The sequence below is a fragment of the Oncorhynchus gorbuscha genome, linkage group LG06, assembly GCF_021184085.1.
Source record: "Oncorhynchus gorbuscha isolate QuinsamMale2020 ecotype Even-year linkage group LG06, OgorEven_v1.0, whole genome shotgun sequence".
Taxonomy (NCBI): domain Eukaryota; kingdom Metazoa; phylum Chordata; class Actinopteri; order Salmoniformes; family Salmonidae; genus Oncorhynchus; species Oncorhynchus gorbuscha.
Genome location: NC_060178.1, coordinates 98,202,679 through 98,230,028, shown reverse-complemented (window position 1 = coordinate 98,230,028; position 27,350 = coordinate 98,202,679). Strand labels below are relative to the sequence as shown.

The 27,350-nt window shown below is 42.4% G+C and overlaps 2 protein-coding genes across 2 annotated transcripts in view; both read left to right on the top strand.

Annotated features, from left to right (window-relative positions):
* The window catches only part of LOC124038600 (collagen alpha-1(I) chain-like), a 33,164-nt gene extending 24,890 nt beyond the window's left edge, over positions 1-8,274 (top strand). The window contains exons 36-49 of the mRNA XM_046354653.1: positions 357-410; positions 640-693; positions 848-1,009; positions 1,488-1,595; positions 2,261-2,422; positions 2,826-2,933; positions 3,792-3,845; positions 3,954-4,061; positions 4,289-4,342; positions 4,752-4,859; positions 4,987-5,275; positions 5,585-5,775; positions 5,961-6,203; positions 7,030-8,274. Coding sequence (XP_046210609.1) covers positions 357-410; positions 640-693; positions 848-1,009; positions 1,488-1,595; positions 2,261-2,422; positions 2,826-2,933; positions 3,792-3,845; positions 3,954-4,061; positions 4,289-4,342; positions 4,752-4,859; positions 4,987-5,275; positions 5,585-5,775; positions 5,961-6,203; positions 7,030-7,176 — 1,842 coding nt within the window. The 3' untranslated portion in view covers positions 7,177-8,274. The remainder of the gene's footprint in view (positions 1-356; positions 411-639; positions 694-847; positions 1,010-1,487; positions 1,596-2,260; positions 2,423-2,825; positions 2,934-3,791; positions 3,846-3,953; positions 4,062-4,288; positions 4,343-4,751; positions 4,860-4,986; positions 5,276-5,584; positions 5,776-5,960; positions 6,204-7,029) is intronic.
* A 10,515-nt stretch (positions 8,275-18,789) lies between these two features.
* The window catches only part of LOC124037323 (neurabin-2-like), a 44,973-nt gene continuing 36,412 nt past the window's right edge, over positions 18,790-27,350 (top strand). The window contains exon 1 of the mRNA XM_046352037.1: positions 18,790-20,813. Within this exon, the coding sequence (XP_046207993.1) occupies positions 19,362-20,813 (1,452 nt within the window). The 5' untranslated portion in view covers positions 18,790-19,361. The remainder of the gene's footprint in view (positions 20,814-27,350) is intronic.

Sequence of the window (27,350 nt, the reverse complement as noted above, 5' to 3'; positions counted from 1 at the left end):
CTGAGGCTGTCCTATCAGCTTTAACTCCTGAACCGAAAGATTTGTTAGAACTACAAGCTCTAATCTCAAATCTCCAAGAAAGAAAGAAATATACAGTTTGCTTTTTGCTGTTTGATCCTGAATCAACCAATTCAGGAATAGTTTGCAGATATATAGCACAAGTTACTTTTGGCTAACAGGCCACCCTTGTATATCCTTATTGTACTGTAATCCAGTGACCGGTTGAAATTGTCTCTCACCATTAGAAGGTGTTGAGGACTGACTCGGTGATGTGACCATCAGTGTTCAGGACATGTATATATTGTCATGTGTCCTTTATAGATGTTTTATGGCCTAACTGCTGTTTGTGTCCTCAGGGTCCTGCTGGTAATGCTGGTACTAAAGGAACTCGTGGTGCTGCTGGGCCCCCTGTAAGAACTCAAATCATTCATAACAACACTAGTTTTCATTTATTTTAACTGAATAAAAATGTAAAGTATGTTTTTTTAAGAAAGCTGTTCTGTATTCCTCTGTGTGTGTGTGTGTGTGTGTGTGTGTGTGTGTGTGTGTGTGTGTGTGTGTGTGTGTGTGTGTGTGTGTGTGTGTGTGTGTGTGTGTGTGTGTGTGTGTGTGTGTGTGTGTGTGTGTGTGTGTGTTTAGGGTGCTTCTGGTATGCCTGGTCCTGGTGGAAGAGTTGGCCCTCCTGGTGGAAGTGTAAGGTCACCTTTGTAGCACTTCATCTATCACCAATCTATCATTCATCCACAATGAAACATATCAAGTTTGGCTTTTCAAGTTAGAAACACATACTGTAATACTTAAAAGATTTGCTCTAAACAAACTACCCTCATCTCCTAAATGTTTTCAGGGAGCCCCCGGACCCCCAGGCCCCCCCGGCCCCTCTGGTAAAGAGGGACAGAGGGGTGGACGTGGTGAAACTGGTCACGCTGGTCGCCCCGGTGAGGCTGGAGCCGCCGGACCCCCAGGACCCTCAGGACAATCTGGAGCCAAGGGTAATGATGGCCCAATGGTAAGTACAGAGCAATAAACATATAAACATAGAAGCAAAAACAGCAATAAACAAATAAACAACAACAATACACATATAAACAACAGCAATAAACAAAGTAGTAAACAGAGCAACACATCAAGGATGAAGGGATGAAGAGATGAAGTGCTGAAGGATGAAGTGCTGAAGTTGAAGGGATGAAGGGCTGTTATATTATAATTATATTATTATATGTTTATATGTTTCTCAGCATTACGAAACAAAATAACAATACGAAAAAAGACAAATAATTTAAATAACTAGATGGAATGTTTAACAAAATAATAAAAATGAAATTATACAAATATATAAAATAATACATCCTACATGCTACATAAACGTTATGCATGTAGTAAAGTTTAAACCATGGTGATGAATCCCTTTATATAGGCTTGTTCTGGTTCTCCGTGCTGCATTGAAGAATATGTCATCTTTGCCTCGATCTGTTCTCTTTCTCCAGGGAGCCCCAGGAACCCCCGGACCCGGAGGTATTGCTGGCCAGCGTGGTATTGTGGGGGGCCCAGGAGGAAGGGGAGCCAGTGGTAGCCCAGGAGTTCCAGGACAAGCTGTGAGTGTTCCCATCAACAGCACCCCCACCCTACTCCACATATTACTATTTAAAGGCATCAAGTAGCTACATAAGAGTGGCAGGTAGTCTAGCGGTTAAGAATGTTGGGCCAGTAACCGAAAGGTCGCTTGTTTGAATCCCTGAGCTGACTTGGTGAAAAATCTGTTAAATAATCTGTTAAATGTAATTTTTATTTAACTAGGCAAGTCAGTTAAGAACAAATTCTTATTTACAATGACGGCCTACCCCCCCGGCCAAACCCTTCCCTAACCCGGACAATGCTGGGCCAATTGTGCACCTCCCATTGGGACTCCCGATCACGGCCAGTTGTGGCACAGCCTGGGAATGAACCAGGGTCTGTAGTGACACCTCTCGCACTCTAATACAGTGCCTTAGACCACTGCGCCACTCAGGGGACCAAAAGCAAGGCACTTCAAGCTAATTGCTCCTGGAAGACGCTCTGGATAAGTCGCCAAATGACTAAAAATGGATTTTACTTTTAACTTCTATGAAAAGTGTTACCTCACAACTCAAATCCGCTTCATTATTTTTCACACAAAAAGCCCATAAGATCCTTCATTCTTAAGTTTTCTCATGGATTTCTTTGTCTCTACTTCCACATCTTAAGAGTCTTAACCCTTGAGCTGTCCATTGTCCTCTCTCAGGGGGAGCCTGGTAAGCAGGGACCTGGCGGCCCCGTCGGTGAGCGTGGATCCCCTGGCCCCATGGGACCCCCTGGCCTGTCTGGTGCACCCGGTGAGGCTGGTCGTGAGGGTTCCACTGGTCACGATGGTGTTGCCGGTCGCGATGGACCCCCCGGTCCCAAGGTAAGCCTCTACTATCAACCACGTCTTACTCTTCCATGACACTGTTGTTATAAACAACATTGCTGCTGGATAATATAAACAGCCTACTTGTCTTGAAATTACACACTCAGGGCTCTATTCATTCCGCATCGATGATGTTCAACGGAAATTTAAAGGCAATGTTCCCGCTTTAGCATTCACGGTAAACGCTGCACATATCAGCTCAAATGGGAATTACTAGATATTTCTATTGCGCATTCTGTAACACTTCAGCTTGACTTATTGAATAGAACCCTTACTGTTGGTTTATGTAGAGCTCTTTTCCAGAACTTTACAATGTAAGGAAGGAAACTCCAACACTTGTCCCCATTACTGGTGCTGTTACCCTCATGGCTCTTTGTTCCTGTGTGTGTGTTCATTGCAGGGTGACCGTGGTGAGAATGGTAATGCTGGTTCCCCTGGTGCTCCTGGACCTCCCGGTGCCCCCGGTCCATCTGGTGCTTCTGGCAAGACTGGTAGCCGTGGAGAGTCTGTAAGTACCTCTTCTCATCAATTTAGGGGTTGACGATAGTATCTCTGTCACTTTCAGGCCGAAGGCCTTACAATATAAAAAATTTTAAAAAAACGTTTTGGACATTTGTTGGACTAGCTTACAATGTTACCCTGAATTAATCAATGTCACCTTGAAATATACCCTGAGATTCATCAATGTTACCTTGACATACCCTGAGATTCATCAATGTTACCTTGATATACCCTGAGATTCATCAATGTTACCCTGACATACCCTGAGATTCATCAATGTTACCTTGATATACCCTGAGATTAATCAATGTTACCCTGACATACCCTGAGATTCATCAATGTTACCTTGATATACCCTGAGATTCATCAATGTTACCCTGACATACCCTGAGATCCATCAATGTTACCCTGACATACCCTGAGATTCATCAATGTTACCTTGATATACCCTGAGATTCATCAATGTTACCCTGACATACCCTGAGTTTCATCAATGTTACCTTGATATACCCTGAGATTCATCAATGTTACCCTGACATACCCTGAGATCCATCAATGTTACCCTGACATACCCTGAGATTCATCAATGTTACCTTGATATACCCTGAGATTCATCAATGTTACCCTGACATACCCTGAGTTTCATCAATGTTACCCTGACATACCCTGAGATATATTAACGTTACCCTGACATACCCTGAGAGATATCAACGTTACCCTGACATACCCTGAGATATATCAACATTACCCTGACACAACGTTACCCTGAGTTCCATCAATGTACACACATAATTATCCTTGATTCTCTCTCTCTCTCTCTCTCTCTCTCTCTCTCTCTCTCTCTCTCTCTCTCTCTCTCTCTCAGGGTCCTGCTGGTCCTGCTGGCCCTAACGGTCCTGCTGGTGGTCGTGGGGGTCTTGTAAGTTTTCTGTCAGCATTTGTCATCCATACTCCTCAACCTAATGTATTGTAAGGATGTCCACTGTCTTTGCTGAGTACATGTTTGACCTTTGACCTGTGTCTGTAGGGCCCTGCTGGTGCTCGTGGAGACAAGGGAGAGGCTGGAGAGGGTGGAGAGAGAGGCCACAAGGGACACAGAGGTTTGAGCGGCATGCCCGGACTTCCTGGACCCGCTGTGAGTATACTAGCCTTCCAATATCATACAACTCATGCTGTTACATGTAGCTTCTTCTCTTTACGATAATTTACTGCCCTTTAAAACGTGTTTTTAGTGATTTGTGGCATTAAGGAAGCATGCACATTGTGTCTGGGTTGAAGATCTGTTGTTCTCTTTGCTTTAACATATATAATGTGTGATTAATGTGATATAATGTGTGATTAATGTGATGTATCTGGTTCCAGGGATCCCCTGGAGAGTCTGGGCCTGCTGGACTTAACGGACCTTCTGGACCCCGAGTGAGTATGGCTCTGACTCCCAGTTCATCAATAGAACATGGTTAATAATGTAATATAAGTTACACATTGGCCCTGCCCTCCACAACAGTCTTCAGTTGGATAACATTGGCCCTGCCCTCCACAACAGTTTTCAGTTGGATAACATTGTTCATAGAATGATCCTGTATGTGACGTTGTGTTCTTAACCTTAACAAGAAGATTCCACACATCAGATTATGCAGGGTTATCCTATCTAGTCATTTATTAGTGATGTTGTCGCTGGAATGGAAGGAATAGGACCTCTGATGAAGGCCATTAATGAAGGCTGAGAGGTCAAGTTGTTAATAGTTAAATAATGGTGAGTGAGCGCTGTGACTTCCCTGATCAAGGTATATGACTTCTAATGGAGTTGTTGTTGTGTGTCCTACAGGGACCCCATGGTTCTTCTGGCTCCACTGGTAAAGATGGCATGAACGGTCTGCCTGGCCCCATCGGACCCCCCGGACCCCGTGGTCGCAACGGAGAGATGGGACCTGCTGTAAGTCTCACACTGACCTCCACATGTACCGTGCATACGCACAAGCACACACACAGATCCTCACACACATAGCACAAGCCTTCGATGCCAGATTTGACCCCTTTCTGTCTTCTTCTTCCCTACCCAGGGTGCTCCTGGTTCTCCTGGTCTGCCCGGACCTCCAGGTCCCGCTGGCGGCGGCTTCCATGTCGCACCGATCTACAACCAGGAGAAGGGACCTGACCCCATGCGAGGAGGAGGATACCACTACCGTGCTGACGAGCCTGACATGATGAACGACCGTGACATGGAGGTGGACACCACCCTGAAGAGCCTCAGCCAGAAGGTGGAGAACATCCGCAGCCCTGAGGGAACCCAGAAGAACCCCGCCCGCATGTGCCGTGACATCAGGATGTGCCACCCTGAATGGAAGAGCGGTAAGTTCCAGGCTCAGTCCAGCGCACGCCGCAGACAAACACTGGTTATATATATAGGCATGCTGTGATCAGTGATTGGTTGGTTGGCTGGTTGGTTGGTTGGTTGGTTGGTTGGTTGGTTGGTTGATTGGTTGGTTGAATTAATGAATGATTGAATGATTTAATTTATTCAATATTTCAAAATGAAACATCAAAGAGCTAGCAACCTCCATTAATAACTATCAATATAATAACTTCTACTTTATTGGACCTCTATGGTCACCTGAAGCACCTTGATGGCTTATATTCTGTTCTCTCTTAAACCCACAGGCCAGTACTGGGTGGACCCCAACCAGGGCTCTCCTCTGGATGCTGTCCAGGTCTTCTGCAACATGGAGACTGGAGAGACCTGCATCTACCCATCCCAGGACACTGTCCCCATGAAGAACTGGTATACCAGCAAGAACATCAGGGAGAAGAAGCACATCTGGTTCTCAGAGTCTATGGACAACGGCTTCCAGGTAAGGACCATTCAGCGTAACCATGTGACAAGGACTACAATCAGAGCTTGGGTAGAAACGACTCAGACGTACACTCAAACTTGGATTACTGGGGACATGGGTCTTGACTTGGACTCAAGTTTTAGTGACCTGCCTTCACTACAAATCTGCCTTCATGATAATAACCCCCCTCCTCTCCTCTCCAGTTCCAGTACGGTAGCGAGGGCTCCAACCCAGAGGACGTCAACATCCAGCTGACCTTCATGCGCCTGATGTCCAACGAGGCATCCCAGAATGTCACGTACCACTGCAAGAACAGCGTGGCCTACATGGACAAGGGCACGGGCAACCTGAAGAAGGCCCTGCTGCTCCAGGGATCTAACGAGATCGAGATCAGAGCTGAGGGCAACAGCCGCTTCACATACACTGTCAGCGAGGACGGCTGCACGGTGAGACACCTACTACTATTGTCCACTTGTACTGTCCTCTACTCTTTTCTCTTATCTTTCAACTCCCTTCTGCTGTCTGTTATTCTATTCTCTCTTCTACCCTCGTCTTTCACTGTTTTCTGTCTTCTACCTCTCTTATACTCTCCTCTATTCTCTTCTTCTACTCTCCTCTATTCTCTTCTTCTACTCTCCTCTAGTCTCTTCATCTACTATCATCTATTCTCTTCTTCTACTCCCCTCTATTCTCTTCTTCTACTCTCCTCTATTCTCTTCTTTTAATCTCCTCTATTCTCTTCGTTTAATCTCCTCTATTCTCTTCTACTCTCCTCCATTCTCTTATACTCTCCTCTATTCTCTTCATCTAGTCTCTATTCTCTTCTTCTACTCTCCTCTATTCTCTTCTTCTACTGTCCTCTATTCTCTTCTTCTACTCTCCTCTATTCTCTTCTTCTACTCTCCTCTATTCTCTTCTTCTACTCTCCCTTATTCTCTTCATCTACTATCCTCTATTCTCTTCTTCTACTCTCCTCTATTATCTTCTTCTACTCTCCTCTATTCTCTTCTTCTACTGTCCTCATTTTGAATTTAAAATTGTGAGATATCCATATTATGAAACTAAAGATGAAGGAAGTAACTAAATAAAACAGAGGTTATATAGAGGTTAGTGTGTCATCATTCATCTTTACTAGGACTGGTTTCTGATTCTGACCTATGGTCTCTCTCTCTCTCTCTCTCTCTCTCTCTCTCTCTCTCTCTCTCTCTCTCTCTCTCACTCTCACTCTCACTCTCACTCTCACTCTCTCTCGCTCTCACTCTCTCTCCACAGTCACATACTGGCACATGGGGCAAGACAGTCATCGACTACAAGACATCAAAAACATCTCGCCTGCCCATCATTGACATCGCTCCTATGGACGTTGGTGCACCTGATCAGGAGTTTGGCGTCGAAGTTGGCCCTGTCTGCTTCGTATAAAATCAAAAAGAAATATGGACATGAAATTGTTTGCAGTCATCTCTAATTCTATTTTCTATGCATTACCTACAAACTCATTCGGCTGCCACTGGTCTACGAGCTTAAAACTACTCTGCTGAAGACGTCGTTTGCATGTTTTTGATTCTGAAGAAAATACATTTGGGGACTGCTACTTCAACCGAAACTTACAACGATCAAGGACACTTAAAAAATAATATTTTGTTTCCACTGGCAACAAGAAAACAAGTGTAATATGAAGTGTAAAATCCCCATGGAGAAACACAATGAGATACAGCTGACTTTTTTGTCGTTTTTTACCACTGCGGAAGGACAATGAAAGCAACAAATGCTATGTACCATTTTCTGGTATTAAATAAATCTTAAAAACGACAGTGAAGTGTCTTCTTGTTCTAAATTTATGACAGAAAAACACCTGAACATTCACATTAATTTTGAATACATTAATGGCTACCTCAGAGAAGAACTCCATGTTACCCAAAATGTTTCACAAACCCTAGGGCCGATTTTACACTACAGGAATATTAGGTGCTATAATATCAACTCATGAGGTCCAGTTATTGGTCTTTGTTAGAACAATCTTTTCCTGTCATAATTAGCTAACAACCATTGGATCTTTGGTGCTAACAAATCAACACGCTGTCTTCCTTGTTGTCAGTCTAGTACAATTGTTTTCTTTGTCAAGTGTTGGTTAATTAACAGTTCTGAAATATGTTTTACTGTGGATATAATGCATGCCGATGGTGTCTGGTGTGGATTTAGGGAAGTGGTTTTGTTTTCAGTTGTATTTCATTTCCCCAGCTGATGTTTGTGTCCACCCTCTATGCTACCCTTGTGATTGTCCAGATCACTGCATCACTAAAGCACCACTCAAACCCTCCTGATGTTTGTGTTTTGTTTGTTGAAGAAAAACGTTTTAGGTTTCTAAAAAAGGAAAAGAGTTTGACAAAATCTGAGAAGCAGACACACCTTCATGGTTTTGAAAAAAGAGAATCTGTACTGATGTTGTACATGTATAATAAATCAAGATGTTTTTAATTATTTGGATGCTGAATAAAGCATGTGATGTGGTCTACACAATGTTTGACATGTCCCCTTGGTTTTCTCCATTCGGCTCACATCAAACCGACAGACAATTCAGCGACCGTGGCTGATTATACATTTTTTATATTTTATAGTTTATTTTGGGCAACTGATAAAATAATCTCCCAAATAACGTAAAAGTTGAACTTTCATTAAAATCTAATCTTGTTGTAGGTTTATAGTCAAACACATAACTTCAGCCCATGTTGGTCTTGTTCCTTGGAAACATAATGTTGAGGCATTAACCAACATAGCCCTAGTTATTACAACTGACTCGAACCCTGGTGAGTGGGACTTGTAGGACATAGAACACATTGGTAAGGAGCATTTGGGATAACAAGTGATGTTTATTTAACCTTTATTTAACTAGGCAAGTCAGTTAAAGAACACATTCTTATTTACAATGATGGCCTACCAAAAGGCAATAGGCCTCCTGCGAGGACCGGGGCTGGGATTAAAAATTAAATATAGGACAAAACACACATCGTGACAAGAGAGACACCACAACACTACACAAAGAGAGACCTATAAGACAACAACACAGCATGGCAACACATAAAAACAGAGCATGATAGCAACACAATATGGCAGCAACACAACATGGCAGCAACACATAAAAACAGAGCATGATAGCAACACAATATGGCAGCAACACAACATGGTAGCAACACAACATGGCAGCAACACAACATTGTAGCAGCTCAAAACATAGTAAAAACTTTCCAGTTGGTTTGGTTGAAAAAAAAACATATTTTCTAAACGTCCAGTGCTCCTAATTTCCAATGACACAGTAATTACGCAATAATAAATATGAGTTGACTTCTGAGCCTTGTCACCATTTTGTTAGGATCCTAGAATTAGTAATGTAGCCTTGTACTGAACTCTGGAGGTTTTCGGTGGAACAGTTCTGAATTAGACTAGGCTAAAGTGAGGGCTACAGTCTATCTACCTCCCACGGGTCTGTGGTCTACCCACTGCAGGTCTCCGTGTTTTTGTTTCCGGCCAGTTCCATTCCAGAAGGATATCCTCCAAACCAGGCTTGGCGCTACACATCGACAAATGCAGTCACAAAAAGAAGACATGCTGAAACGTGTGGATTATGTGGATGCGATTCTACTAAATTTGCAATGTCCTTTTATAGATCTTCCGTATTTTTCAGTTTTGAAAATGAAGCGCAGATGACACGCGGAGTTTTTATCCTGTTATTTTACTTTTTTTTAAAGAGGATTTGTCTTCCTAAAGACGACGTGGATGAAGTGGATAAAAGTAAATGATGCCTCTGTGTGGTTACCCTGTAATTAGTAGTTTATTTGTTGTGCTTTTTTTTATTGTGTTCCTAAATTGCTTCTATTTGATAGTAGTATGTAGTACTACTAGGCACGTCATTGGCAGCGCTCCTCTGATTAATAAGACATCTCTGGACAAATGTTATTGCCTGGTAATTACAGAATTATTACACAGGCTATTTGGGGATCGAGATTACCATTAAAACAACAATGGAGTCAGTTAGGGGTTTTATTTAGAAAAAACATGGAATATATATATATATTCAAAATAAGAAATATTCTACCACTACGTGTAGGCTATTTGCCTACCAATGATTAGGTTTAGGAAAGTATTTATGAATCAGATTAAAAACAGGTCTGGAGAACCTTTACAACCAAAGGAAAAAAACGGTGGTTTGGTTAATTCTGAAAATTGCCACATTCAGTTCTTTAACCCATGTTAATGTTGGAAGATAAGTGTAAAATAAGAATTGTGGGAGAATAGTGTACAATAGTAGGCTATACCTTGGTCTATTGCCTGCACTATCCATGGGACTGTGTGATGACACAGCCAAGTAGTACGCCATTCTTCGGTCGGTTAAGGCTTGGTCTCCACTCTGCTTTATACCATTCAGTTAGACTACATGTCGGAAGCCCTGGGGTGGTACGAACGGAAGGGGGCCTCGACCCCAGGCGAAGGGTCCCCCACAACACCCTAGGTCCCGGCGGCCACGGCCTGACAGCGCTGCGGCGCCTAGGGCGATGCGCCTAGGGGAGGGACCTCCTCTGGGCCCCGAAGGACGGGACGATGGTCTATTCGGGAGAGCAGGATGAGGCGAGTTTGATAAGGACTCACCCCGCTCCTGTACAAGCGATTGAAGACAGCCTTTTAACAAAGTGACTTTTTAACATGTTTCTAACGTCTTAAAAATGTTTTACCTTTGTTAGATCATCAGCACACATTTTAAATGGCTTTTACAGATTTGATGTTTTTACAAAGAAAGTACTTTTATTCATGGTTGTTTTCATTGATTTTAACAACATGTACTTTAACAAATTTAAATGTAACTGTCAAATGCTGTGTTTTATGCTTTGTTGCCGTTTTTATGTGTGTAAATGATGTAAAAAATGTATGAGCTGTTTTTTAAAGGAATTGTGTTAATAAAACTTTTCCAAAAAAAAAAAAAAAAAAAAAAAAAAAAACATGTCATTATTTAACGTTCAAATACTGTGTTTTATGCTTTGTTGCCGTTTTTATGTGTATAAATTATGTAAAAAAATGTATGAGCTGTTTTTAAAGGAAATGTGCCAATACATTTTTCCAAAAGAAAAAAACGCCATTATTTAAATTATCATGTGTTACTAATGATCCTCAGCAACAACCACATGGCCGTGACGGTGTTTACAGAGGATGCAAATGAAGGTAAATAACACAATGTAATGAAATGGAAAGATAATGTTGATTAATGTAGGCTACACCATCTGACGGGAATGAACAGTGAATTGGTAGTTGAGTATGTGTGGTCTACTGACAGTCGATAATGATAGTGGCTAATATTTAACTTGATAGAAACAGGAAACGGAGAAAGTGGGGGTAGCTTATAATTAAGACGCTCGAGAGTGCCCAACACTGCAAGTTAAAGGGCTGTACAATTGAAATCATACACAATGGCACAGCATTTCATCAACTTTACGATGGGAAAGTTGATATGTTGATATGCTTCAGTTTTGTTGCCATATGACTGGTTTCACATTTGTCTCCAGCGATTATAAAGTAAAATAGATTTAAAAAATAATTGTCATTTATATTTACAATTCCCTAGTCATTTATCTAGCTCTTATCAATAGCTCTAAACAAGTTGTAAATTACAGTGCATGGAGAATTGTGTTATTACTATAGGAAAAAGTAAAGTAAATGATTTTCCCTCTTGGAACCGGCAGGTTCGCATGACCTTATTCATCGTTTCCTTGCGTCAGAATACGCATAGAGAGAAAAGTGCATAAAATGGGGATTAATTCCCTCATAAGAATGTTGAGGTCAAGGATCAACCTCTCAGCTGTTTGGTACCCTGACTACCACGCTGAAGCGAACGCATTCACATGCGCAGACACGGTTTGTGACCATGTGAGAGAGAATAGTGAAGCATAACAGCCTTATTCTAATATTGATTCAATTAAATATTTTCCTCATCAATCTACACACAAAACCCTATAATTGCAAAGCGAAAACAGTTTTTTTTAAATGGCTGCAATGTATAATAAAATGAAAAACAGAAACACCTTATTTACATAAATATTCAAACTATTTGAGACTCGAAATTGAGCTCAGGTGCATACTGTTTCCATTGATCATTCTTGAGATGTATCTACAACTTGATTGCAGTCCACCTGTGGTAATTTCAATTGATTTGAAATTATTTGGAAAGGCACACACCTGTCTATATAAGGTCCCACAGTTGACCATGCATGTCAGAACAAAAACCAAGCCATGAGATTGAAGGAATTGTCCGACGGCGCCGAGACAGGATTGTGGCATGGCACAGAGTTGGGGAAGGGTACCAATATATTTATGCAGCATTGAAGGTCCCCAAGAACACAGTGGCCCACATTATTCTTAAATGGAAGAATGGTGCAAAGTACAGAGATCCTTGATGAAAACCTGCTCAAGAGCGCTCAGGACCTCAGACTGGGGCGACGGTTCACCTTCCAACAGGACAACAACCCTAAGCACACTGCCAAGACAACGCAGGAGTTGCTTCAGGACAAGTCTGAATGTCCTTGAGTGGCCCAGCCAGAGTCTGGACTTGATGAACCCAATCAAACATCTCTGGAGAGACCTGCAAGTCGCGACCCTCCCCATCCAAAATGACAGAGCTTGAGAGGATCTGCAGAGAATGGGAGAAATGGGAGAAACTCCTGAAATACAGGTGAGCCAAGCTTGTAGTATCATACCCAACAAGACTCGAGCCTGTAATCACTGCCAAAGGTGTTTCAACAAAGTACTGAGTAAAGGGTCTGAATAATTATGTAAATATGATTTTCAGTTGTATTTATTTTAAATAAATGTGTAAGTTTTTGCTTTGTTATGATGGGTTATTGTGTATAGATGAGGGAAAATATATTTAATCTATTTTAGAATACGGATGTAACGTAGCAAAATGTGAAAGTCCGGGGGTCTGAATGCACTGTATACCTGACTTGGAATTTACTGGGACACTTTGAAGTTGATCCACTAGGTGGTGGTATAGACCAAATATCATAATCCAAGTTGCATATTATTATCTACTTCTCTCAATGGCTTTATTGGCATGGGAAACACATGTTAACATGTCATATGTCTATATAGTGTTGTAACGATGAGCAAAAACGGAAAATAAATAAACACGGGTTGTATTTAAAATGTAGTTCTTCACTGTTTGCTCTTTTTCTTGTGGCAACAGGTCACATGCTGCTGTGATGGCACTGGTATTTCACCCAGTAGATCTGGGAGTTTTTCAAAATTGGGTTTGTTTTCTAATTCTTTGTGGATCTGTGTAATCTGAGGGAAACGTGTCTCTGGTCATACATTGGGCAAAAGGTTAGGAGTTTAGTTTCCACCTCAGGCTATGTGCACACTGCCGCCAATCTTCTCTTGAGAGCCAGGTCCGCCTACGGCGGCCTCTCTCAAGAGCAAGGCTATGCTCACCTGAGTCTGTACATAGTCAAAGCTTTTCTTAAGTTTGGGTCAGTCACAGTGGTCCGGTATTCTGCCACTGTATACTCATTATTTAGGGCCGAATAGCATTCTAGTTTGCTCTGTTTTTTTTGTTCTTTCCAAATAATTATCTTTTTGTTTTCTCATGATTTGGTTGGGTCTAATTGTGTTGCTGCCCTGGGACTCTGTAGGGTCTGTTTGTGTTTGTGAACTGAAGACCCCCAGGACCAGCTTGCTTAGGGGACTCTTCTCCAAGTTCAGCTCTGTAAGTGATGGTTTGTTATGGAAGGTTTGGGAATCACTTTTTTAAAATTTGGTTGTAGAACTTAACGACTCTTTTCTGGATTTTGCTAGTTAGTGGGTATTGGCCTAAGTCTGCTCTGCACGCATTATTTGGTGTTTTACGTTGTACAGAGTCTCAATTTGGTGTTTGTCCTATTTGATAAATTCTTGGTTGGTGAGTGGACCCCAGACCTCACAAACATGAAGGGCAATGGGTTCTATATCTGATTCAATAATTTTTAGCCAGAATGTTTCTTTGCCAGATCTCTCCCTCGCTCTCATAAGCAGTATGTGTTCTATGTGGAGTTGCGCTAGCCGGGTCCCATATGTGCTGTAGCAAAAAAAATTGACAAACGAGTTGACTAAAGCTCAAACAAACCAGACCACCAGTTTAGGGCCAGGTTGAGCTATTGTATTGAGTCTCTACCAGTAGTAACAGTCGACTACTCCCTGCTGGGTCACCAGGTTGAGCTACTATATTGAGTCTCTACTAGTAGTAACAGTAGACTACTCCCTGCTGGGTCACCAGGTTGATCTACTGTAGTGAGTCTCTACTAGTAGTAACAGTAGACTACTCCCTGCTGGGCCACCAGGTTGATCTACTGTAGTGAGTCTCTACTAGTAGTAACGGTAGACTACTCCCTGCTGGGTCACCAGGTTGATCTACTGTAGTGAATCTCTACTAGTAGTAACAGTAGACTACTCCCTGCTGGGCCACCAGGTTGATCTACTGTAGTGAGTCTCTACTAGTAGTAACAGTACACTACTCCCTGCTGGGCCACCAGGTTGATCTACTGTAGTGAGTCTCTACTAGTAGTAACAGTACACTACTCCCTGCTGGGCCACCAGGTTGAGCTACTGTATTGAGTCTCAGCCTGGTAGGGCTTTCTTTTTTCTGAAATCAAGGCCAGTGGGAGGAATAAATAAACAAATATTCACTACTGTCACTGAGTGAGTCTGAAATGTCACTACTATAATGTCTTACTTTTGACTCGAGCCCATAGGGCTCTGATCAAAAGCAGTGCACTATAAAGGGAATAGGGTGCCATTTGGCACCTTGGTCAAAGGTAGTGCCAATTTCGATGCAGCCACTATTTACATGGTTTCGATGCAATACTCTCCCATTACCGAATTCATACCGCTACCTAAATAGTAAAGACCCCTTTATTGGCTCATAGCCGACAAGTCAGCCTGTTACCAACCCTTAGTAGTTTTAGAAAAAATGGTTTGACCAGTTACAATGCTATTTTACAGTAAACAAATTGACAACTGACTTTCAGCACGCTTCCAGGGAAGCACAACACTTACACAAATGATTGATTGGCTAAGCGAAATTGATAAAGATGTTGGTCTGTTTTGTTAGACTTCAGTGCGGCTTTTGACATTATCGGTCATAGTCTGCTGCTGGAAAATTGTGTTATGGCTGCTATGTTGTGGATAAGGAGTTACCTGTCTATCAAAACAGAGGTTATTTAATGGAATCCTCTCCAACATAATCCAGGTAGAATCAGGATTTCCCCTAGCCAACTGTGTAGGCCTCTTTCAATCTTTACTAACAACATGCCACTAGCTTTGAGTAAAGCCAATGTGTCTGTATGCGGATGACTCCACTATACACATCAGCAACTACAGTGATTGAAATGGTGGCAACACTCAAAGAGCTGCAGTTTCAGAATGGGTGGCAAGGAATAAGTTGGTCCTAAATTTTACAAACTAAAAGCATTGTATTTGGGAGAAATCATTCACAAAACCCTAAACCTCAACTAAATATTGTAATAAATACTGTGCAAGTCGAGGTGACTAAACTGCTTGGAGTAACCCTGGCTTGTAAACTGTCATGGTGAAAACATATTGATGCAGTAGTAGCTAAGAAGGGGAGAAGTCTGTCCAAAAAGCACTGCTCTACCTTAACAGCACTATCAACAAGGCAGGTCCTACAGGCCCTAGTTTAGTCGCACCTGGACTACTGTTCAGTCGTGTGGTCAGGTGCCACAAAGTGACTTAGGAAAATTGCAACTGGCTCAGAACAGGGCAGCACGGTTGGCCCTTGGATGTACACAGCAACCATTAACAATATGCATGTCAATCTCTCCTGGCTCAAAGTGGAGGAGAGTGACTTCATCACTACTTGTATTTGTGAGAGGTATTGACATGTTGAAAACACCAAGCTGTCTGTTTAAACAACTAGCACACAGCTCAGACACCCATGCATACCCCACAAGACATACCACCAGAGGTGTCTTCACAGTCCCAAAGTCTAGAACAGACTACGGGAGGTGCACAGTACTGCATAGAGCCATGACTACATGGAACTCTATTCCACATCAAGAAAACTAATGCAAGCAGTAGAATCAGATATATATTTTTTAAACATAAAACTACACCTTATGGAACAGCGGAAACTGTGAAGCAACACAAACACAGGCGCATACACACACGATAACATATGCACTATACACACACGATAACATACGCACTATACACACACGATAACATACGCACCATACACACACGATAACATACGCACTATACACACACGATAACATACGCACTATACACACACGATAACATACGCACCATACACACACTATAACATACGCACCATACACACACGATAACATACGCACTATACACACACGATAACATACGCACTATACACACACGATAACATACGCACTATACACACACGATAACATACGCACTATACACACACGATAACATACGCACTATACACACACGATAACATACGCACTATACACACACACGATAACATACGCACTATACACACACGATAACATACGCACTATACACACACAATAACATGGATTTTGTGATGTAGCTATGTGGTACTGCTGTAGGGGTCTGGGGGCACACATGTATTGTATTGTGAAATCTGTTATGAATATATTGTAATGTTTTAAATTGTATAACTGCCTTCATTTTGCTGGATCCCAGGAAGAGTAGCTGCAGGAAGAGGAGCTGCTGCCCTGGCAGGAACTAATGGGGATCCATAAAAATAAAAATACCTGGAAGGTCAATCATTAAGAACCGTCTGCCTCTGAATGAATAGCTCTGTTTGTTAGTCACTGTGATCTGAAATGGAGAGATGTTTTACCCTTAACCTTACACCGTTACAGGCTCCAAACTGCGCCCAGAAATATCCTTTATGCAATGCATGCTTCAAATATGTTTCAGTGCAGAATCATATTTCAACTGAGTTAAGTTTTAAACTAAATCCTCATGACAGTTACTGTGTCCCAAATGGCACCCTATTCCTCAGCTTGGCTACGGTCAAAAGTAGTGCACTATGTAGGGAATAAGGTGCTAAATGGGGCCCCTAGTTGATGAGTCGGTACTGTGTACTGCTATCATACTCTCTCCCTGGGCCAGTAGAGGAAGCCGTTATCATGGAGTGCGTCAGGGTAAAGCGAAGCCAGCTGGGAAGGACTGCATGTTGCACATAAACAGCATGGGATCATTGTAGACCCACCCTGCTTTTCAGAATGGGAGAGTTTAGACACCTACCAATGTGCTGTACGTTGTTCTCGATGCAAGTGTCTGCTAAATGATTCAAATGTTTCAAATGTTATGTAAATGATGATCACTGCAGACTGCTGCATGAATGTCGTTTGTGACACACCTATGCATGTAATGATGCTTTAAATGAAAAAATGTGAAGAAATTACAATGAACATTTATCTGTTCGTTTGGAATGCATTACGTTGTTGCTACTGGTCAATCATTAAAGGTATAATCACAAACTTCAGGTTCTGCTGTTTTTTAAAGAGGTGACTTAATCTTCGCCTTACTATAGTGTTTCAGGAAGGGTTGAAATTCATTCTGGACTGTCTTTCTCTGCAACTGGAACACAGACCGCTGCCACATGGGCATAATACTGTGTACAAGTAGATAGGAACACTAGCACCAAAGGACATCACTATTTGATAGGTTACATTTACATGAGGTTACAAATAACATGGAACTTGGGCAGTGAACTGATTTGCACTTGAACACCGTGTCCACGCCACTACTCAGCCTCATGGCATACAACAATACACTTGACATAGCTGCTGAAATTATACTTAAAGTCAATTCACAAACTGCTGTCATCCGACATCAGCATATATATTAGCATTTTTGCAGGGGTATGACATTTGTGCATCTAACCTTCTCACTCATCATTATTCACGATTCATTCAGGACTATCCCTAATCATGGTAGCATCCACATGAATGTATTAGTGTTTAGAAACATATATTCTTATTTACAATAAAAATCACTTCAAAATGTCTCAAATTATTTACCATGTCATCATCTAATGGGAACAAAATAATCTGAAACACAAGCAAAGCATACTCCCAAGAAAGGTTCAAATCTCACCTTGTAAAAAACTGTTTTAAACAAGCGAAGGTGTGGTCATATTTTAGGACCCAAACTCAGGTACTCATGTCTTTCCTATTCAACTAAACGGCATGAATAAGGCTTGAAATGACTTCTAATTTTTGTAAATATATTATAATCAATTTATAAAACGACTAACTAAGATTTAACCTTCCTTTATAACTGTAAAATACATTTGTATGTTTAGTGTTAGAAAAAGTGCATATTTTCTAAAGGTTTCTCTTGATCAAAATCACCCCATCACTGATTTTATTGTTATATATTTTTTCCGATCGTTATGTTAAACCTTATCTGCCTACATATTCTGAGATATAGCTAATTTAGTCTTTATTCGTAGCTAGAGAACGAATTGGACGGACACTGTATGGAGCGCATGAAATGCAGAACCAGACTAGGCGACAGCCTACAATTGAGGAGCCTACAAACCAACATGGTAGGTTTTTATAGTGAAGCTAAGGAAATATTCTACCCTACGCCCTCAAGAATGTCACAATATCTCTCACTGCTAACACATTGTATAACATTGTATTATCAAACTTGTAGGCCAGACAGGTAGTGGGTGCAGGATGCGACGATATTAAACGGACACCGTAATCTGACGCACTCGGGTTTTGATTTCTTCAGAGTCCTAAAGTGCCCTACTTTTTAGAATAAAGTAGATTTGTTTATTTGGCTCGTCTACTTGATATCACAATTGTAATGATATAAAACGTGTGTATGAAGTAGGCCTCACAAATATGTTGATTATCACTAGGTTTATATTCCAGGTGTAGGAATGAAAACGTAGAGGACCTGCGAAAACGACCGGCGCTATGACCCCGTTGCGCCCGATCCCCAGCAGCGTTAACGTGGGTAAGTGATATACGGGATCCTTGAGACGTCCATACCCTAAACCATAATTTAAGCATAACCCTTACCTAACCATTTAAAATGTCAACGAGGTAATTCCAGAGGTGGGACGTCCCAAGGAACCCGGATAGCACGGACCGTTTTACGCGAGCGGAAAGGACACAGTGGCATAAATCAGCAGTTCAGAAAATCAAGAGATCAAAATGATGCTGCTGCTGGTGAAAAGGGATTAAACGGAATAAATCTTTCGTCAGTGGAATATCCAGCGTTCATGAGGTTACTGTTCCAGTTTTCTGCAGTGATGTTTTTGTAACCAGTGCATTTTATCCGGGTTTTTGGTCAGGTTGGCGTTTTAATGACGAATGTATCGTGTTCAATTTCCATAGGAAAACACTGGATGCACGCAGCCTAAAACAATACCGTCGTTTTTTAAATTATCTTCTGCTATTCAATTCTAGTCGATTGGGACATAGGCTCATCGTCTCCCCAACATAATTGACTGCCAGTGAGAACGAACCAATTTGTGCTGACAACCGAGGAAAGGAAAGGCAAATATGTCGTTGCTGAGCAGCGGTTGTGATGCTTGACTGATCATGATGAAGACCGATTCCTCATCTTCCAAAAGCACCGGCTCCGGTTCGACGTTGAGGAGCCCATCTCCGCACCGGAACGCATACGAGGCGGGGATGCAGGCGCTGAGGCCTGCCAAGGACAATGCTGCAAAAGGTGATCATATGCAGGAAGGCCCCCGCGGCCGCAGGAGTTATGGCTCCAATGTGCACCGTATCAAGAACATGTTTCAGCAGATGCAAGGCCCAGGGAGCACATCTCCCTGCCTGGAGGGAGGGGAGGACCCAGAGAAGACTACTGAGAGAGTGCGTCTCTCCCTCCCCAGAGCCGGTAGCCTGAATGAGAATGTGGACCACAGCGCCTTGCTGAAGCTGGGATCCACTGTTTCAGAGCGGGTTAACCGGTTCGACCCTAATGCCAAAGTGGAGAATGGGCAGGCTCTCCAAGCTTCTTCACCTAGCTACTCCAAGTTGCAGGGGACACGGAAGATTTTGGAACAACAGAAGGCGGCCCAGCAGCTGGAGCGGGAGAAGCAGGCGGCTGCCACCAACCGGGTCCTGCTGAAGACAGAGCAGAGCTCGGGCCTGGGCATCCAGGATGGCAGGCTGGACATGGTGGTGCGGTTCAATGGCAGCACAGAGTCCCTGGACAGCCTGGACACTATCGAGGCCGTGTCCCCCACCGTCTCCCAGCTCAGCGCTGTCTTCGAACGGGCCTCAGAGCTCCGCAACAACCTGCATCGCCTCTCCTCCACACCTCCGCTGCCCTCCCGGGGGGTCAGCACCAAGGTGGGGGTGCAGCTCAGCTCTAAAATCATCTCTAAGAGGGCGAACCGGGCTTCTGCCCTCCCACCAACCAGCCAGGAGGAGGAAGGGGGTTGGGGCCGCAGCCAGGATGGACCTCCCAGAAGCCTCAGGGCCTCATCCTCCTCCACCTCCGATGGCCAAAGCAGAGGGCAGACTGGAGGCCACAGTGGCCCCACACTCCCTGAGCCCAGAGAAGGCCGGGATAAGACTGGGCCAGACTCTGGGTCGCAGGCTAAAATTGAGGGCCAGTCTGAGGATCGTTCTGGAGACCTGGAGCCCAGCAGCACCATAGTTAAATCTGACATCCACCACTCCTCTCTGGAGAATGGCGAGAACAGTACACAGAGAGAGGCCCAGGTAAGGGAGACCTCTCCCAAGGGCACTAGCAGTGAGAGGGGGAGGCAGGGTGAAGATGGAGTAACCCAAGGGGTTACAGCAGAGGAGGGGGAAGAGAGGACTGTAAAGGAGGATCAGTCAGGGGGTGAACAGGTGGCTACCAGAATGTACAGCGCAGTGGGGGAGGACTCTGGAGGGAGCCAGCAGGAAGAGGAGGATGATGAAGATGAGCCATACGAGCCCGAATCCAGCTGTCATGAGAAACCTGGGCTGCCTGAAGAGGAGGACCCTCCTCCCAGCCGGAAGATCTGCTTCAGCACGGGGCCTATCAAGGTGAGTTCACACTCACCTTATTGTAGAATACACATACACACATACATACATACATGCATACATACATACATACATACATACATACATACATACATACATACATACATACATACATACATACATACATACATACATACATACATACATACATACATACATACATACATACACACATACACACATACACACATACACACATACACACATACACACATACACACATACACACATACACACATACACACACACCCACACACCTATGCATTTACACACACAAACACACAGTACGCAGCTTTGCGCTGTATTCAATTATATTTAGTACTTCATATGTCTCCATCTTTAAAACCAGTCCTTATGTAGTGTGGCCCAACCACAGATTCCATGTCTCCATCTTTACAACCAGTCCTTATGTAGTGTGGCCCAACCACAGATTCCATGTCTCCATCTTTACAACCAGTCCTTATGTAGTGTGGCCCAACCACAGATTTCATATGTCTCCATCTTTACAACCAGTCCTTATGTAGTGTGGCCCAACCACAGATTTCATATGTCTCCATCTTTACAACCAGTCCTTATGTAGTGTGGCCCAACCACAGATTTCATATGTCTCCATCTTTACAACCAGTCCTTATGTAGTGTGGCCCTACCACAGATTTCATGTCTCCATCTTTACAACCAGTCCTTATGTAGTGTGGCCCTACCACAGATTTCATGTCTCCATCTTTACAACCAGTCCTTATGTAGTGTGGCCCTACCACAGATTTCATATGTCTCCATCTTTACAACCAGTCCTTATGTAGTGTGGCCCTACCACAGATTTCATATGTCTCCATCTTTACAACCAGTCCTTATGTAGTGTGGCCCTACCACGGATTTCACATGTCTCCATCTTTACAACCAGTCCTTATGTAGTGTGGCCCTACCACAGATTTCATGTCTCCATCTTTACAACCAGTCCTTATGTAGTGTGGCCCTACCACAGATTTCACATGTCTCCATCTTTACAACCAGTCCTTATGTAGTGTGGCCCTACCACAGATTTCATATGTCTCCATCTTTACAACCAGTCCTTATGTAGTGTGGCCCTACCACAGATTTCATATGTCTCCATCTTTACAACCAGTCCTTATGTAGTGTGGCCCTACCACAGATTTCATATGTCTCCATCTTTACAACCAGCCCTTATGTAGTGTGGCCCAACCACAGATTTCATGTCTCCATCTTTACAACAAGTCCTTATGTAGTGTGGCCCTACCACAGATTTCATATGTCTCCATCTTTACAACCAGTCCTTATGTAGTGTGGCCCTACCACAGATTTCACATGTCTCCATCTTTACAACCAGTCCTTATGTAGTGTGGCCCTACCACAGATTTCACATGTCTCCATCTTTACAACCAGTCCTTATGTAGTGTGGTCCTACCACGGATTTCACATGTCTCCATCTTTACAACCAGTCCTTATGTAGTGTGGCCCTACCACAGATTTCATGTCTCCATCTTTACAACCAGTCCTTATGTAGTGTGGCCCTACCACAGATTTCACATGTCTCCATCTTTACAACCAGTCCTTATGTAGTGTGGCCCTACCACAGATTTCATGTCTCCATCTTTACAACCAGTCCTTATGTAGTGTGGCCCTACCACAGATTTCATATGTCTCCATCTTTACAACCAGTCCTTATGTAGTGTGGCCCTACCACAGATTTCATATGTCTCCATCTTTACAACCAGCCCTTATGTAGTGTGGCCCAACCACAGATTTCATGTCTCCATCTTTACAACCAGTCCTTATGTAGTGTGGCCCTACCACAGATTTCATGTCTCCATCTTTACAACCAGTCCTTATGTAGTGTGGCCCTACCACAGATTTCATGTCTCCATCTTTACAACCAGCCCTTATGTAGTGTGGCCCTACCACAGATTTCATGTCTCCATCTTTACAACCAGTCCTTATGTAGTGTGGCCCTACCACAGATTTCATGTCTCCATCTTTACAACCAGCCCTTATGTAGTGTGGCCCTACCACAGATTTCATGTCTCCATCTTTACAACCAGTCCTTATGTAGTGTGGCCCTACCACAGATTTCATGTCTCCATCTTTACAACCAGTCCTTATGTAGTGTGGCCCTACCACAGATTTCATGTCTCCATCTTTACAACCAGTCCTTATGTAGTGTGGCCCAACCACAGATTTCATGTCTCCATCTTTACAACCAGCCCTTATGTAGTGTGGCCCTACCACAGATTTCATGTCTCCATCTTTACAACCAGTCCTTATGTAGTGTGGCCCTACCACAGATTTCATGTCTCCATCTTTACAACCAGTCCTTATGTAGTGTGGCCCAACCACAGATTTCATGTCTCCATCTTTACAACCAGTCCTTATGTAGTGTGGCCCAACCACAGATTTCATGTCTCCATCTTTACAACCAGCCCTTATGTAGTGTGGCCCTACCACAGATTTCATGTCTCCATCTTTACAACCAGTCCTTATGTAGTGTGGCCCAACCACAGATTTCATGTCTCCATCTTTACAACCAGTCCTTATGTAGTGTGGCCCAACCACAGATTTCCTTCAAGCCATAGATTATTATATGCCTGGTCATTTCCCCACTCCCCTCCCTCTGCCAGTAAACATTACACTCAACATTTCCAAAATAATAATAATAATAATACAATAATTATGTCTATATACAGTGTTGTAACGATGTGCAAGTAGTTCAAGTACAAAAGGCAAAATAAATAAACATAAATATGGGTTGTTTTTACAATGGTGTTTGTTATTTACTGGTTGCCCTTTTCTCATGGCAACAGGTCACACAACTTGCTGCTGTGATGGCACACTGTGGTATTTCATCCAGTAGATATGAGAGTTTATCATTATTGGATTTGATTTTGAAATCTTTGTGGTTCCAAGTAATCTGAGGGAAAAATGTGTCTCTAATATGGTCATACATTTAGTGGTTAGAACGTTGGGCCAGTAACCGAAAGGTTGCTGGATCGAATCCCCGAGTTAACAAGGTAAAAATCTGTCGTTCTGCCTGATCAAAGTAGTTAACCCACTGCTCCCCGGGCGCCGAAGACGTGGATGTCGATTAAGGCAGCCCCCCACACCTCTGATTCAGGGTTAAATGCAGAAGACACATTTCAGTTGAAGTCATTCAGTTGTACAACTGACTAGTTATCCCCTATTTCCCTATTGGGCAGGCGGTTAGGAAGTGCAGCTCAGTTTCCACCTCATTTTGTGAGCAGTGTGCACATAGCCTGTCTTCTCTTGAGAGCCAGGTCTGCCTACGGCAGCCTCTCTTAATAGAAATTCTCACGTGAGTCTGTACATAGTCAAAGCTTTCCTTAAGTTTGGGTCAGTCACAGTGGTCAGGTATTCTGCCACTGTGTTCTCTCTGTTAAGGGCCAAATATCATTCTAGTTTTTTTGTTAATTCTTTCCAAAGTGTCAAATAATTATTTTTGTTTTCTCATAATTTAGTTGGGTCTAATTGTGTTGCTGTTCTGGGGCTCTGTGGGGTCTGTTTGTTTTTGTGAACAGAACCCCAGGACCAGCTTGCTTAGGGGGCTCTTCTCCAAGTTCATCTCTCTGGAAGTGAGGCTTTGATATGGATGGTTTGATTGGCTTCCTTTTAAATCAAATCAAATCAAATTTTATTTGTCACATACACATGGTTAGCAGATGTTAATGCGAGTGTAGCGAAATGCTTGTGCTTCTAGTTCCGACAATGCAGTGATAACCAACAAGTAATCTAACTAACAATTCCAAAACTACTGTCTTATACACAGTGTAAGGGGATAAGGAACATGTACATAAGGATATATGAATGAGTGATGGTACAGAGCAGCATACAGTAGATGGTATCGAGTACAGTATATACATATGAGATGAGTGTGTAGACAAAGTAAACAAAGTGGCATAGTTAAAGTGGCTAGTGATACATGTGTTACATAAGGATGCAGTCGATGATGTAGAGTACAGTATATACATATGCATATGAGATGAATAATGTAGGGTAAGTAACATTATATAAGGTAGCATTGTTTAAAGTGGCTAGTGATATATTTACATCATTTCCCATCAATTCCCATTATTAAAATGGCTGGAGTTGGGTCAGTGTCAATGACAGTGTGTTGGCAGCAGCCACTCAGTGTTAGTGGTGGCTGTTTAACAGTCTGATGGCCTTGAGATAGAAGCTGTTTTTTTAGGTGGTTGTAGAATTGAACGGCTCTTCTGGATTTTGATAATTAGCGGGTATCATCCTAATTCTACTCTGCATGCATTATTTAGTGTTTTATGTTGTACACAGAGGATATTTTTGAAGAATTGTTCATGCAGAGTTTCATTTTAATGTTTTTCCCATTTAGTGAATTCTTGGTTGGTGAGCGGACCCCAGACCTCACAACCAGAAAGGGATTATATAAATCATTCAAGTATTTTTAGCCAGATCCTAATCGGTATGTCAAATTTTATGTTCCTTTTGATGGCATAGAAGGCCCTTCTTGCCTTGTCTCTCAGATCATTCACTGCTTTGTGGAAGCTACCTGTGGCACTGATGTTTAGGCAGAGGTATGTATCGATTTTTGTGTGCTCTAGGGTAAAGGTGACTAGATGGAATTTATATTTGAATTTATATTTATATTTATTCTCTCTCTCTCTCTTACTCTCTCTACTATCTCTACTCTATCTAATCTCTTTACTCTCTCTACTCTCCCTCCCTCTCTATCTAATCTCTATTTACTCTCTCTACTCTCTATATAATCTCTATTTACTCTCTCTACTCTCTCTCCCTCTCTATCTAATCTCTATTTACTCTCTCTACTCTCCCTCCCTCTCTATCTAATCTCTATTTACTCTCTCTACTCTCCATCTAATCTCTATTTACTCTCTCTACTCTCTCTCTATCTAGTCTATATTTACTCTCTCTCACTCTCTCTCTCTCTACTATATCTAATCTCTATTTACTCTCTCTACTCTCCCTCCCTCCCTCTCTATCTAATCTCTATTTACTCTCTATCTCTACTCTCTCTCTATCTAATCTCTATTTACTCTCTCTACTCTCCCTCTCTCTCTCTCTCTCTCTACTATCTCTACATCTAATCTCTATTTACTCTCTCTCTCTCTCTTACTCTCTTACTCTTACTCTCTCTTACTGTCTCTACTCTCTCTCCCACTATCTAATCTCTATTTACTCTCTCTACCTCTCTATCTAATCTCTATTTACTCTATCTACTCTCTCTCACTCTCTCTACTCTCTCTCACTCTCTCTACTCTCTCTTACTCTCTCTACTCTCTACTCTCCCTCCCTCTATCTAATCTCTACTCTCTCACACTCTCTACTATCTCTACTCCCTCTCTATCTAATCTCTATTTACTCTCTCTACCTCTCTATCTAATCTCTATTTACTCTCTCTACTCTCTCTATCTAATCTCTATTTACTCTCTCTACTCTCTCTCTCTCTCTAATCTCAATTTACTCTCTCTCACTCTCTCTCTCTCTACTATATCTAAACTCTACTCTCTCTCTCTCTCTTACTCTCTCTACTATCTCTACTCCCTCTCTATCTAATCTCTATTTACTCTCTCTACCTCTCTATCTAATCTCTATTTACTCTCTCTATGCTCTCTCCCTCTCTATCTCTATTTACTCTCTCTACTCTCTCTCCCTCTCTATCTAATCTCTATTTACTCTCTCTCACTCTCTCTCTCACTCTCTACTCTATCTTACTCTCTCTTACTGTCTCTACTCTCTCTTACTGTCTCTACTCTCTCTATCTAATCTCTATTTACTCTCTCTACGCTCTCTCCCTCTCTATCTCTATTTACTCTCTCTACTCTCTCTCCCTTTCTATCTAATCTCTATTTACCCTCCCTCTCTATCTAATCGCTATTTACTCTCTCTACTCTCGCTCCCTCTCTATCTAATCTCTATTTACTCTATTTACTCTCTCTACTCTCTATCTAATCTCTATTTACTCTCTCTCCCTCTCTATCTAATCTCTATTTACTCTCTCTCTCTCTCTCTCTCTCTACTATATCTAATCTCTATTTACTCTCTCTACTCTCCCTCCCTCTCTATCTAATCTCTACTCTCTCTCTCTCTCTCTTACTCTCTCTACTATCTCTACTCCCTCTCTATCTAATCTCTATTTACTCTCTCTCACTCTCTCTCTCCCCCTTTCTATCTCGATTTACTCTCTCTACTCTCGCTCCCTCTCTATCTAATCTCTATTTACTCTCTCTATCTAATCTCTATTTACTCTATTTACTCTCTCTATCTAATCTCTATTTACTCTCTCTCCCTCTCTATCTAATCTCTATTTACTCTCTCTCCCTCTCTATCTAATCTCTATTTACTCTCTCCCTCTCTATCTAATCTCTATTTACTCTCTCTACTCTCTCTCCCTCTCTATCTAATCTCTATTTACTCTATTTACTCTCTCCCCCTCTCTATCTAATCTCTATTTACCCTATTTACTCTCTCTACTCTCTCTCCCTCTCTATCTAATCTCTATTTACTCTCTCTACT